This window comes from Rhinoderma darwinii, chromosome 3 (genome assembly GCF_050947455.1).
Source record: "Rhinoderma darwinii isolate aRhiDar2 chromosome 3, aRhiDar2.hap1, whole genome shotgun sequence".
Taxonomy (NCBI): domain Eukaryota; kingdom Metazoa; phylum Chordata; class Amphibia; order Anura; family Rhinodermatidae; genus Rhinoderma; species Rhinoderma darwinii.
In genome coordinates, this window is record NC_134689.1 from 16460589 (window position 1) to 16473993 (window position 13405).

At 43.9% G+C, this 13405-nt stretch overlaps 1 protein-coding gene across 2 annotated transcripts; it reads left to right on the top strand.

The window, feature by feature from the left end:
* The first annotated feature begins 3800 nt into the window (after window positions 1-3800).
* Window positions 3801-12762, top strand: LOC142750859 (uncharacterized). 2 transcript variants are annotated; one of them, XM_075859835.1, is made up of 8 exons: window positions 3801-3929; window positions 4387-4431; window positions 5182-5283; window positions 5524-5701; window positions 6814-6908; window positions 7983-8789; window positions 9822-10025; window positions 11729-12762. In XM_075859835.1, exons 1-7 carry the CDS (start codon window positions 3821-3823, stop codon window positions 10016-10018), a joined length of 1533 nt encoding a protein of 510 aa, XP_075715950.1. In that variant the 5' UTR covers window positions 3801-3820; the 3' UTR covers window positions 10019-10025; window positions 11729-12762. The 2 variants fall into 2 exon arrangements, with proteins under 2 accessions (XP_075715950.1, XP_075715951.1); XM_075859836.1 differs by having other exon boundaries at window positions 6814-6899.
* The last annotated feature ends 643 nt before the right edge of the window (window positions 12763-13405 follow it).

The window sequence follows — 13405 nt, forward strand, 5'->3', positions numbered from 1 at the left end:
CAAACGGCCCGATAATGTCCCTGCATCGCACCGCCTGCGCGAAAAGCAGGCAAAGGCCTCAGCCGCTCGGAGTTAGTCAGTGAGTTTCCGTTTTGTATTTTTTATTTTCATTTGCGCAGAGTGAGGGAGGCCTAACTACTCTATGCGGCACAAAAGAAGACACTACTATATAGGGGCACCTAAATACTTTATATGACCGCTACTGTGTGGCTGCTCAAGGCGGGACATTAATACTGTGCGGTGGTACATAGGAGGCACATTGGGGGCCCTATTACTATTATAGTCTATCACTGTGCCGATCTTAAAGGGGGCATTATTACTGTGTGGGGGCACTATTACTGTTTGGGTGCTAGAAAAGCGAGGAGCCAAAGATGTTTGTGCTTGAAAATCTGCAGAGACGAGTCGTGGCTGGAAGAAGTTGTCATGGTGGTCTGGGCTGGATGAAGAAGAAAAGAGAAAGTGATTGACTACAACCAGAGAAGACATCAACTGTGAGTCACTGCATGTAACTGCGCATATATGGTCTGCAAAATGCTTGTGTATAACTGGTATCTACCATTATATGGTAACAAGGGCGTAACTAGGAAAGACTGGGCCCCATAGCAAACTTTTGACTGGGGCCCCCCCTCCCCTGGGTGTCACACAACCCCCCCCTTGTAGATAGTGCCTTTTTTACAAACCCCCCTTTTGATAACGCCATACAGCCCACCTGTAGATAACGCCATACAGCCCCCTTTGTAGATATCTACAGGGGGGCTGTATGGAGTTCTCTACAGGGGGGGGGCTGTATGGCGCTATCTACAGAGGGGGCTGTATGGCGTTATCTACGGGGGGGGCTGTATGGCGCTATCTACAGAGGGGGCTGTATGGAGTTCTCTACAGGGGGGCTGTATGGTGTTATCTACGGGGGGGGCTGTATAGCGTTATCTACGGGGGGACTGTATGGCGTTCCCTACAGGGGGGGTATATGGCAATCCCTACAGGGGGGCTGTATGACGTTATCTACAGGGGGGGGCTGTATGGCACTATCTAAAGGGGGGCTGTATGGCGCTATCTACAGGGGGGCTGTATGGCGCTATCTACAGGGGGGACGCTGTATGGCGTTATCTAGAGCGGGGACTGTATGGCGTTATCTACAGGGGGGGCTGTATGGCAATCCCTACAGAGGGGGCTGTCTGGCGTTATCTACAGGAGGGACTGTATGGCGTTACCTACAGGGGGGGTCTGTAGGGAACGCCATACAGCCCCCCTGTAGGGAACGCCATACAGCGTCCCCCCTGTAGGGAACGCCATACAGCGTCCGTGCCCCTGTAGGGAACGCCATACAGCGTCCCCCCCCCCTGTAGGGAATGCCATACAGCGTCCCCCCCCTGTAGGGAATGCCATACAGCGTCGTCGTCCCTGTAGGGAACGCCATACAGCGTTTTCCCCCCCTGTAGGGAACACCATACAGTGTCCCCCCTCCCAAAATAATGCGATCTACAGTGTGTCCTAATAAAAGACATGTATCCCCTCTCCACAGGATAGGGGATACATGTGTGATCGCTGGCAGCGATAGGGAGAACGGGGGACCGAAAGTCCCCTGAAGTTCTCCATCACAAACCTCGGACTTTCGGCGTCTGCGCAGCTCTGTAGAAATGAATAGAGCGCTGGTCACGCATGCGCACAAGCGGGACCGGCGCGCCATTCATTTCTACGGAGCTGCCGACACAGACCCCGGAAGTCCGAGGTTTGTGATGGAGAACTTCAGGGGACTTTCAGTCCCCCGTTCTCCTTATCACTGCCAGCGATCACACATGTATCCCCTGTCCTGTGGGTATATGTCTTTTGCTTAATGGCAGAGCGGGGAGATACCTCCCTGCTCTGCCGTAGTGTTCAGTGGCGTCGCGCTGTAGCAGCCATAGCGGCTGCTAGCGGAGCCTCCGGCTATTGTGCGGGCCCGTGCCGGCGGGCGACACGGGCACCCTCATGCCGCGGGCCCCATAGCAGCCGCTACTGCTGCTACGGCGGTAGTTACGCCACTGTATGGTAACTGTATGGTGGTAATATTGATCTTAGTATAATGTTTTTTATTCAGTAACAGTATGGCGGTATTATTCAGACACTATGTGGTGTAATATGTGGACATGGTGTGGCGGTATTATTTGTCCGTTGCACACTGGTATCATTGTAATATTGGCCTTATGGTAATATTTGTTCCTTGTACAGTGGTAATAGTTGGTAACTTTATGATTGTATTATTCGTAGGTATATAATCATACATAGCAAATTGTTAAAAAGTCCCTGCGTCTTATAGTCCGCAGTTAAGGGACCTGGCATCGCCAAGCGCCATGAACGCTTCATTACTTTACCCCTTCCCGACCCATGACGTGTCGGCATATCATGTAGCTGGAGGGGGATGATGTAAGGAGCGGGCTCACGCGCTGACCCCGCTCCATACACTGCAGGTGTCCGCTTCTGACATGCTGCTATAACGGCCAGGAACAGCAATTTCGCTGTTCCTGACAGTTTAAAGGGCTTGTGCCATAAAACACATGTATCCTCTATCCACAGGATAGGAGATACATGTGTGATCGATAAGGAGAACGGGGACCGAAAGTTACCAGGAGCGCTGCATGAGAAGCTGTGACTTCCGCGTTCTGTGTCCGGCAGCTTCATAGGGACCAATGGGATTCTTCTGCGCATGCGCGAGCGGCTCTCCATTGATCTCTATGGAGCTGCGGAACAGATAAGCCGGACACAGAATCCAGAAGTCCAGGCTTCTCATGTAGCGCTTTGGGTGACTTTCGCTCCCCTGTTCTCCTTATTGCTGGGGGTCCCAGCAGTCGGACCCCCAGCTATCTCACTGACATTCACTACTATGGGAGTTAGGGAAATGGCGTAGTTACGCTGTTTCAGTAACTCCATGTAACCAAGTGGCCGCTGGTTCAAGTCCCCTAGGGGAACTAATAAAATGTGTAAAAAAAAATAAAAAATGTTAGATAAATTTTCAGGAGTGTAAAAGAAAACCTTTTCCCATTTTTCCCCAAACACAATGTAAAAAATAAAATAATTTAGTCCCGCAACAAAATAAGCCCTCACACCGCTCAATCGATAAAGAAAATATAAAAAAAGTTTTGGCTCTCAGAATGTGGTGAAACAGAATAAATTATATTTTAACAAATCATTTTTTTCCTATTTTCTGTTGTCTAAGACCTGGGTGCGTCTTATGGTCAGGTGCGTCTTATAGTCCAAAAAATACGGTATTAAACATTTTATTTTATCTAGTTGTTTTTTTGGGGGGTGGGGCAAAACATACATCTTTATAGACCCTAGCAACGCTACCGGGGCCCGCGCATTGGCGCAACAAGCAATGCAACATTTTCCTGGGGCCCCAGATGACAATCAAATTCTTTACATATAAAATTATACTGAGTGGCCGGCCACATTTCAAGGGCTTTCTGCCCCTTTCATAAGTGGTACAGTTTTCAGATTTTAGGTGGAATACGGAAAATCCTCTGATCCTTCAGTGGGGCAATGAAACCTCGTCTATAGCAGTAACTACGTGTCCCCCTGATGATGCTCATATTCCAGCATGAAACCTGTGTAATGTTTTATTATGATCCGTGTTTCAGAGTCAACTGTGACATCACTGCTGTACGCTGCTCCCCGTGATATGTGTACAATTGTGACATCACCGCATTGTGACATCACTGCTGTATGCTGCTCCCCGTGATGTGTGTACAATTGTGATGTCACGGAATCTGTAGGAAAATTACACGACGTTACAGTGGGCGGCTTAGTTTGGATATACACACGAAGAGATATACTCCAGGCCAAAATGCTGTTTCGACTTCTTCTCATTGTGAATGTGCTATTAGCGTCTGTGGAAGGCGCTCCTATCGATATCCGCAGATATGACTCAGGTGCGAGGAATAGGATAAGCACAGGTAAGAGCATCACCAGATATACACTGAATATGGGGTTAATACTTGTATAGACAGGTAAATAATCTGATAGACTGACCCAGGTGTTCAGTCCAATAACCTATAGATTACACATGGAAGTCTAAGGCTGGATTCATACACGTTTTTCGAATTTTTTATTTTTTGCCCAAAAACCCTGCGGCCAGATGTTACTTTAAAATCTATAATAAAATATGGGAATGTCTACATACATTGCTTTGTTTTTTTAAGTTTTCGTTGGGCTTATGGCGTTTTTTACACGTGTACTAAAAAGCTGAATAAGAAGTGTGTGTGAATCCCGCCTAATACTGTCCTGTCCATGCCGGATACACTCACTAATAGATATAGCAGGAGAGCATTGGCGCGGTGTACAGAAGAGATATAGGGAATAGATGGAGGTTCTCAGTAGAGTTGTTCTTTAATGTCTCTTTTTACTTTCTAGACATCAGAGGAGATCTTCTATATGGTCCCTGCTCAAAGACATGCGGTAAGTAACACAAAACTCAGATCTGACTTATCTTATCATCATTTTCTGGTCTGGGGGCTTAATATATACTCAGCGGTTGCTTGGTGGTCTCCTTCTTGTATTTTGCTGGGTTTTCACATGTTATTCTATGTACTATGACCGGATGTGCGGTGTAGTCATCATACTGGCCTTATTGTAGTGTGTGAACGAGGTCTAATAGGGTCCAAGTCCTTTCATGAGGGTCAGACCCGCTTCATTACAGATAACAGGTTATCACTGTTATGTCACACTTGTAAAGTGACCGCGGATTATTAATAAGTCACATGATAAATAGAACGGGCGATTTTTCATGTGAGTTGCCGGTAATTTCGGCGTGTGACCCCCATTATGTTTTCCCTATTCCAGGTTCTCATAACCCGGCCGAATGTGATTCCTGCCCCGCAAGGAATAATAGCGATGACTTGTGGCGGTGATGATCATACATGGGATTATATTCATTCCTGGGGGGGCGTCATTTATGATCATTGTAGAATTTTCCGCACGTGATTGGATTTTCTATCTTTCTATTGTCACAGTCACATGATCAGAGGAAATGATCCTATGGGAATAAATCAATGAGGCGCCGTATACAATGTATATGTTAGTAGAGCGACATTTCTGAGATCTCTTATGGATACGTCTCTTCCACTAGAAGACTACAAGGAATTACACCGATAGATTGGGAGACGTTTCCGTGTTTTCACACAACTAATTGATGTTTCCTTTTGCCAGGCATTGGTATTCGGGTGGTCTATGTCACCAAAGGCTGCCCCGACCAAAAAGACAAATGTTTCTTCCGCATGGAGCAGTGCCAAGGACCTCAGGATTGTGGGGGTAAGTGACATAGTTACATAGCGAGTAAGATTGGAAAAAACATAAATCCATCTAGTTCAGCCAAATATCCTGCAAGGTTCTTATTAAAAACAACCCCTTTGAGGCCGGAGAATTTTCCTTCCACCTCCAAATATAACGATCAGGATATAAAAAGACAATGAGAGAGATGTCTGTACTGTCCAGTAATATATATTATACACAGTTATCTCATCACTTATATTGCTTCTCCTTCTTCTCCAGTACATACCACTACTCCTGCGCCTCCAATACCGTTTTGGAATAAATTCATTGTGACTTCTGCAGCTTCTACCGTCATCTCTCTACTTAAAAATAAATACGTTGCGGCTGCTGCCGGTTCTGTTGTCGCCATCTTCATCCTTGGGATGTTTTTTTCTCTCATCCATTACATCAGATATAAGTAAGTATTGTAAATAATGATTTTGTGTCCTGCTTTTACCATACTGACTTCCATGCACAGCCGTCTACTCACAAAACAGAGATTTCACAAGAATATTCTGTCGTTCCTTTCACTCTCTTCTCTATATAGAAGAACAGAAGGATAACGGCAAAATATCTGTCTGTGATTTGCCCGGATTTCATGTTGTATTAGAACAGTGGAGTCCAAATTCTCTGAAGTGCAAAGCCCTGACATGTGACGGAGCCATCTTACCCCGAAAGTCTTAAGCCGCCCATACGCTTTATATGGCGGTCAGGCGAACACTTGTTACATCTCCCGCGGTTACAAAGGATCGGGCATGTAGAAATCAAACATGCCGATCCTTTATGGGGTCACCTGTGGTAGGTTCTTATGGGGGCGACTGTTACTGGTGTAATTCTTTTTATATCTGAATATTGGAGGTTTTTAGGTAAAAGAGTCATCACTGGGGTTCAGTCCTGCTCTGCCCGTGATCCTTGGGGTGCCAATTCCACACCATCCATAAATGCAAATACATCTCAACATCTCAGGATCTTCTTGGTGCAAATAAAATTCTGCTTATTCCATTATATCCATATAACAGGGCAATGTTTCCTATGACGTGGCACTGTTATATGGATATAATGGAATAAACAGCATATTCTATTTCTCTATGACGCTGGGATGTATTCGCACTTCTGGATATTGGAGGGTATGTAATTGTGTTCTCCTTCCAGGTTCCTCCAGCTCATAACTCCTCAGTGCCATATATATGTTCTACAGCGGCGTCTATATAGGAAATACTGTACCACCTCCTCTAGTTATAACATGACCCAGTAATGGGAATATTACAATGTAGACTTCTTGTGGCTCATGAACATGTCACTCTGGAGTTGTGCGCCCCTGGTGGTCTAATGGGGGCACATTACGCCTCTATGTACATAATATAAAGAATTGCTGATTGTCACAGATGTAAAATGACTTGGGGGTAATGATTCTACAGATAGAAATAGATAAAATGAAGAAACATATGAAGCTTTATCACATTCTACAGAAAACAGAGATGATTCATGTCACTAATCCACAATATGACTTCCCTTATTACAATTATATAGAAAATCGATGAAGAAAAAATCCAAGAGAGATGTTGAGACCCAATGTACCATCGATGAAAGTAGAGAGAGTAGCGACCAAATCAACGGTAAATACGGTATAACAATGTGACACATTAATATCTATCTACATAGAACCATTTATAGGGGGGTTTTCTATCACTTGGACACTGGGAATTTTTCGGTTCGTCTTTTTCATTGAACTAAATGTTTTTGCTGAAAAAAACCAACCTAATCTATGAACATTTTCAGTAACGTCACCGGAGTCATCACAACTGCGCACTATATCTCAATGTATTTCCCAATGAACGCCTTTTATTGGCGAGGACGGAGTATTCCCGCTCCTCACACCATCCGGAGCCGTTCTCTGTAACGATCTGCCATCTTGGGACATAACACTACACACCATCACATACAGTTATTCCCACATCCACCAGAGGTAAAAAGTGCAGCTTCACTTTACAGAAAAATCCTCCATTTTATAGATTATTCAATATAAGGCTGGGTTCACACGACCACATTAACGTCCGTAATGGACGGACGTATTTCGGGCGGAAGTCCCGGACCGAACTCAGTGCAGGGAGCCGGGCTCCAAGCATCATAGTTATGTACGATGCTAGGAGTCCCTGCCTCTCCGTGGAACTACTGTCCCGTACTGAAAACATGATTACGGGACAGTTGTCCTGCAGAGAGGCAGGGACTCCTAGCATCGTACATAACTATGATGCTAGGAGCCCGGCTCCCTGCACTGAGTTCGGTCCGGGACTTCCGCCCGAAATACGTCCGTCCATTACGGACATTAATGTGGTCGTGTGAACCCAGCCTAACACTCAATATAACCGCTGGTCCACGATTGTGTATTTGATCGTTTCTCTATCTCGCTGCCATGATCATTAAAAAACAAATGTATATTGTCCTGAGGGATGATCCAGGGGCACGGTTATATAGGGAGACTGGAGGGATCAGTCATGTCCACAAAGAGTCTCTTAAAGGAACATTTCAGTGAAGGAATCCTAGACGTAGAGGCAGCTTCGGAGATTGTGTCCTTTTTATTTTTGATGTTTATTGTGCCATTCAGGAGGTTTCAATCGCCTGTTAACGCTTAATACAATACAATAAACATATATAAGCTTTAATTTTATAATTTCTGATTTCAATGTTCTGTGTTGCAGATAAACATCAGGACAAAATTAATATTATAAATGATGATTCTTCTCATGGACTGGCTGAGAACATAGACATCATTAAAGACATTAAGACCTCCATGACTGGACCCAATGATGTTACCATCAACATCAGCCCAGAGGACGTGGACACTGCCTCTGATATAACTGATGATGGTTCTCATGGACTGGCTGAAAACAGAGATCTCATTGAAGATACTAAGACCTCCATGACTGGACCCAATGATGTTACCATCAACATCAGCCCAGAGGAAGTGGACACCACTAAAATTATAACTGATGATGCTTCTCATGGACTGGCTGAAAACAGAGATCTTATTAAATACACTAAGCTCTCCATGCCTGGATCCAATGATGATACCATCAATATCAGCCCAGAGGACGTGGACACCGCCTCTGATATTACAACCGATGATGCCCCTCATGGACTGGCTGAAACCAGAGATGTCATTGAAGATACTAAGATCTCCATGCCTGGATCCAATGACGTAACCATCAGCATCAGCCCAGAGGACGTGGACACCGCCTCTGATATTATAACTGATGATGCTCCTCATGGACTGGCTGAAAACCGAGATCCAATTAAAGACACTAAGATCTCCATGCCTGGATCCAATGAAGATGCCATAAATATCAGCCCAGAGGACGTGGACACCACCTCTGATATAACCAATGATGCGTCTCATGGACCGGCTGAAACCAGAGATGTAATTAAAGACACTAAGATCTCCATGCCAGGATCTAAGGATGTTTCCATCAACATCAGCCCATATCATGTGGACACCAGCTCTGATAGTAAGTTCTCAAGGCTTTTATCTTTTTATTTAGGCTAATATTATTAGTAATAAAAACCATTATTTAGATATAGCGCCAAAATATTCTGCAGCATTTTATAAATCAGAGGGTTCATGTACAGACAAAATCAGACATTACATAGTGACGCACTAATCAACAAATCAAACACGAGGAGTGAGGGCCGTGCTCGGAGGAGCTTACAATCTATGAGGGAATACGGGTGACACAAAATGTTACAAGTGCTGGTTTGGTCCAACCATCAATAATGCTAAATAGAATAGTAGACGTAAAGCTGCATGAACCAGTCACCAGCCGGTATTTGGGTATGTACAGATATGAGGTGCATTAGGGTGCAAGAAGTCTGGGGAAGAAACAGTTGAAAGAAGGGATTTGGTGTTTAGAAATAAAGTAGTACGCGAGAGGTAAAGAAAAGGAATAAGGAAATGTCATAGGCCTGCCTAAAAATAACGTATTTTTAGGACACGCTCAAAACGGTGGATGTTGGGAATTTTTCTGATTGTGCGAGGTAGCACAACCCAGAGGACTGTGGCAGCACAAGAAAAGACTTGGAGACGAGAGTGGGAGGTTCTGATTATGGAGGATGTGATCTTAGATCAGTGGCAGAACGTAGAACATGGGTAGGGTGGTAGACGGAGATGAGGGAGGAAATGTAAGGAGGTGCAGCACTGGGGAGAGGATTGTAAGTGAGAGTAATAAGTTTAAATTGTATTCTGAATGTGCAACAAGTGCAGTAAAATCATGACGCGTTCCATGGGACAATCCAGTAAAAACGTTACGTTCGGCATGTACGATATTACTTATCACTGGTAATGAATTGGATGAAGCGAGAATCTTCCATTCTTCATATGATAAATAGACCTGTCGACCGTGTCATTGGTGACAATATATTAGGGAGTTGTTGCTTACGCCATTTCCTAATATTTTATGAATCTCGCTCCCAGGCTGACGGTGGAGTAGGAACAATGTCCATTATAGTAACAGCTGATCTTATAGACTGTGTGTGTTTTACAGAACAACAAGAGGACAAAGAACATCTCCAACATCTTCCAAGTGCTGAGAAACATCTTGGGCAGAATAAGGAAGGAGTTGGATTTAACGCCTCTAAGACCAACACGTTTACAGACAGCGCTAGTTATTCTTCACCAATGCAGGAATTACACAAACATCTTCTGGCGTATTTCGAAAAAGCTGCATCTTCTCCCAAATAAAAAGAAGGTAAGAATGTGAGAGTTTCTTAGATCTCCATAAACCTCTTTGTAAACTTTATGGTTGTCCTGAGATGTGGTCATCTAGTTACAGACTGCCACTTACTGTGACCTGTATTCTGCAATGGGAGATAGACCATGGTTATAATATCTACAGTGTCCTGATGGGGGGCAGTGAAGGAGCAGCGAACTGTAGAATCCCCCGGCTGCCCCGCTCATTATAATCTATGGCCATGTACATAGATCACTCCTCGCTGTGCTGCTAATTCCAGTTGTACTCGGCTCACAACATACAATGCAGCTGAAGTAACGTTATCACTCCATCTTCTGAGACCTTGTTGTGTCCATCGTCGTTTTATCCAATGTGAAGTATGTAAGTCTTCAGACTGCACATGTAATGGTGAGGATGAGGATGGTGACTATGATCCGGATTATCGCAGCAGGTGGAGCAGCAATGCAACCAACAAAACCTTATTTGAATCCTCAAAACTTTTGCAAATCAAAACTGGACGTGTTACTCATAAAAAGATTTCCTTTTCCAACCGGCCGTGGATTCAACGGCAGCAATAGCAGAGTTGTGCCCTGTCCAAACCTTCCTCGAAATTGGCGTTTATCCCCTTCCACTTCAACCTGCAGTAACTCAGACTAGATCACAGCTGGATCTTCTAGTAGCACGGACATATCAGATGTGTCCTTGGCTACTAAACCGTCTTCCTGCAAAAGGGTGAAAGGCTATGGACAGCTTTGCAGATAATTTTTTTTTCCGGTATATGTTTTTTACTAAATAAAACATATTTACAATTTGTTCTAATTACTAAATTTGGGGCTGTTTGTCTTCCGCAGATTGTGCGTCTTACAATACAATACAAGCTGCTGGATGCCGTTCAGTGCTCATCCTATCAGATAAACTTACTGTCTGCTCAGTCTCCAGCCCATCTCTCTGCTCCCCTGAAAGTTGCTCAGTGAGAAGAATTTGATGGCCTATCATCAATATTTAAACAGCGGGGAACCCCCTCTCGAAACCACCGCCAATTTTCCATTACTGTTCCGTACTATGAAACGCTAACACACTTGTATCGGCGGTTCACAGTATTACAGCCTTATCCCATTTACTTGAATAGGAGAAGACTGTAATTCTGGGAACCGCCGCTACAAGTGTGTCAGTGTCTCACAGCAAAGAGCAGCAACAAAAATGAAGAGGAAGCAGGACTTGCATGAGCTCCGCTGTCCCCTCAAAAGAAGCTGAATGGTGGGGGTGCCGAGAGTCGTATTCCCGGTGATCAAATATTAATCAATTTCTTCTCACTACAAAACTCCTTTATTCTTCGCTGTCAACTTACATTAGCGATCAGGAGAGCAGAGGGCCTGAAGAATGAGCCGACAATAAGATCGCCCAAAATGTTTTTATTAAAACCAATTGCAAATATGTTTATTTAATACAATACATTCAGTGCAATGAGAAAATCCTGCAAAGGAGTCCATAGCCTTTAAGATAACAATCTGAGCACGGATTGGTTGCTATGGGCAATAAGGTCAGATTTTATGTTAGAGTTTTGATATTTGAGGCTCATGGGTGACTTTAATATTTCACAATCTGTAACTATTCCTGTTATTGACCGTCCAATGTTATAAAGTAGAACGGTATAAAATGTGAATGATCTGAATGTATTTATACCTCATTAAGCTTCTCATTTTGTTTTATCTCAACAACAGCATGACGCCATGGACATTATAATAGACATAACCACTTCTCAACACCATAAGACGTCATCTTGGATTGTCCATGGCTGCACTGGTTATAGAGGCCTTAATTTCCACACAAGGCAAATATGAACGAAACAAATGTGTCAATACTTTGACGCTTTTGAGACTTTCACCGCAATGAGCAGCAGGGCTCTGCTTTGCTCAAGACATACCTATAATGTTTTCAAACAACCACAAATGGATTTTTTTGCATGCAGTGGTGGTCATAATTACAAATCTGCCATGACCTACCCTGTTACTGATTCCAGTGGTTCAGACATTATAGATTCTAAACCGATAATTGAGGGAACTGGACCTGGAGTTTCTGATATTCCAAAGCTTGCATTGAGAAAGAAAACAAGATCGACCTCACAGACTGAAATGGAACTTTCTGTGACCTTTTCCTCAGAAAAGCATCCCAAGGAATAAGTATGTGTCTCTTTTGGAGAAAAGAGTACCAGGAAACGTAGGTCCACCTCAAAGGAATTTTTTTCTGTGCCTGTGGCTCAGCTGAGTCACAGAGCCAACCTGGACTTGACCAATATTTGGACTGTAGATCCATATACCCAGAGTCCTTGTGAAATAACACCACAAGGAAAGACAAATCTCGCTGCCTGTGGCTCGGCTGAGTCACAGTGCTAGATCTTGTAAAAAATGACAATTGTTTCTGCCTGTGGCTCGGCTGAGTCACAGTGCTTAAGATCACGAAAAATGACAATTGTCTCTGCCTGTGGCTCGGCTGAGTCACAGTGCCAAATTGGACACATGTGCCACCTGCCATCGATTTGTGGCAACTACCAACAATACTCAGGATGAAAAACTTGAATACCCTTCATCACCATTACCAACAGAAGAGACTGCAGTTACACATCGTCTCAAGATGAAAGGAGGATTTTCAAGACGTGCATGTTCATGACTGCTACTAGTTACACCTTTCATATATTTATACATGCATACCAACTTTATGGTAAAAATGTTGTAGTCATGCGATTTCAATAAAAATGAACACCTAAACATAGTGTTATTATATAGGTAGATCATTATTGGAGTAAACTGTCTTTACCCTGAAACTTGCTGGTATGCCACACATTCTGGATTACTAAAAAGGTACATGGAAACGCTGCTGAAAGTCATGAAACTGAATCAGAGGCGGATTCAGGATTAAAATCTAGGGAGTGGCTGAATGGGGTATTTTGCTTTGTTCGGTCACGCTCCTCGTTATGTAAATGTGTGAGCCACATTGAGGACACAAGAAGAGGACAAAACATAATAAATGATACAGATAAAAAGACCAAAATAACCAATAAAACTACCATGCAATGACTATATAGTGGTCAGATACTAGTTCCGCAGAGGCGGTCTGCAGAGTATCATCTCGATGCAGACTATACAAGTGAAAATAGTACTGCTCAGACACATGCAGTAAAACAAAAATGTAATCCAGTGACTCCAGGGAAGAGGGCGACATTTTTACTATAAAAATTTCCAGCTTACACACTCTTTAAAACCAAATCCGGTCGCACATATGACTTATAGCTATTAGACCGCCATCTACCCAGACTCATGATAGCCGCCGAATCCAAGCCCAAGGCATCCGCCTCAGTTGCCGCCCCTATCCTAAACGAATGTGTACCAAACTCGCCCGGT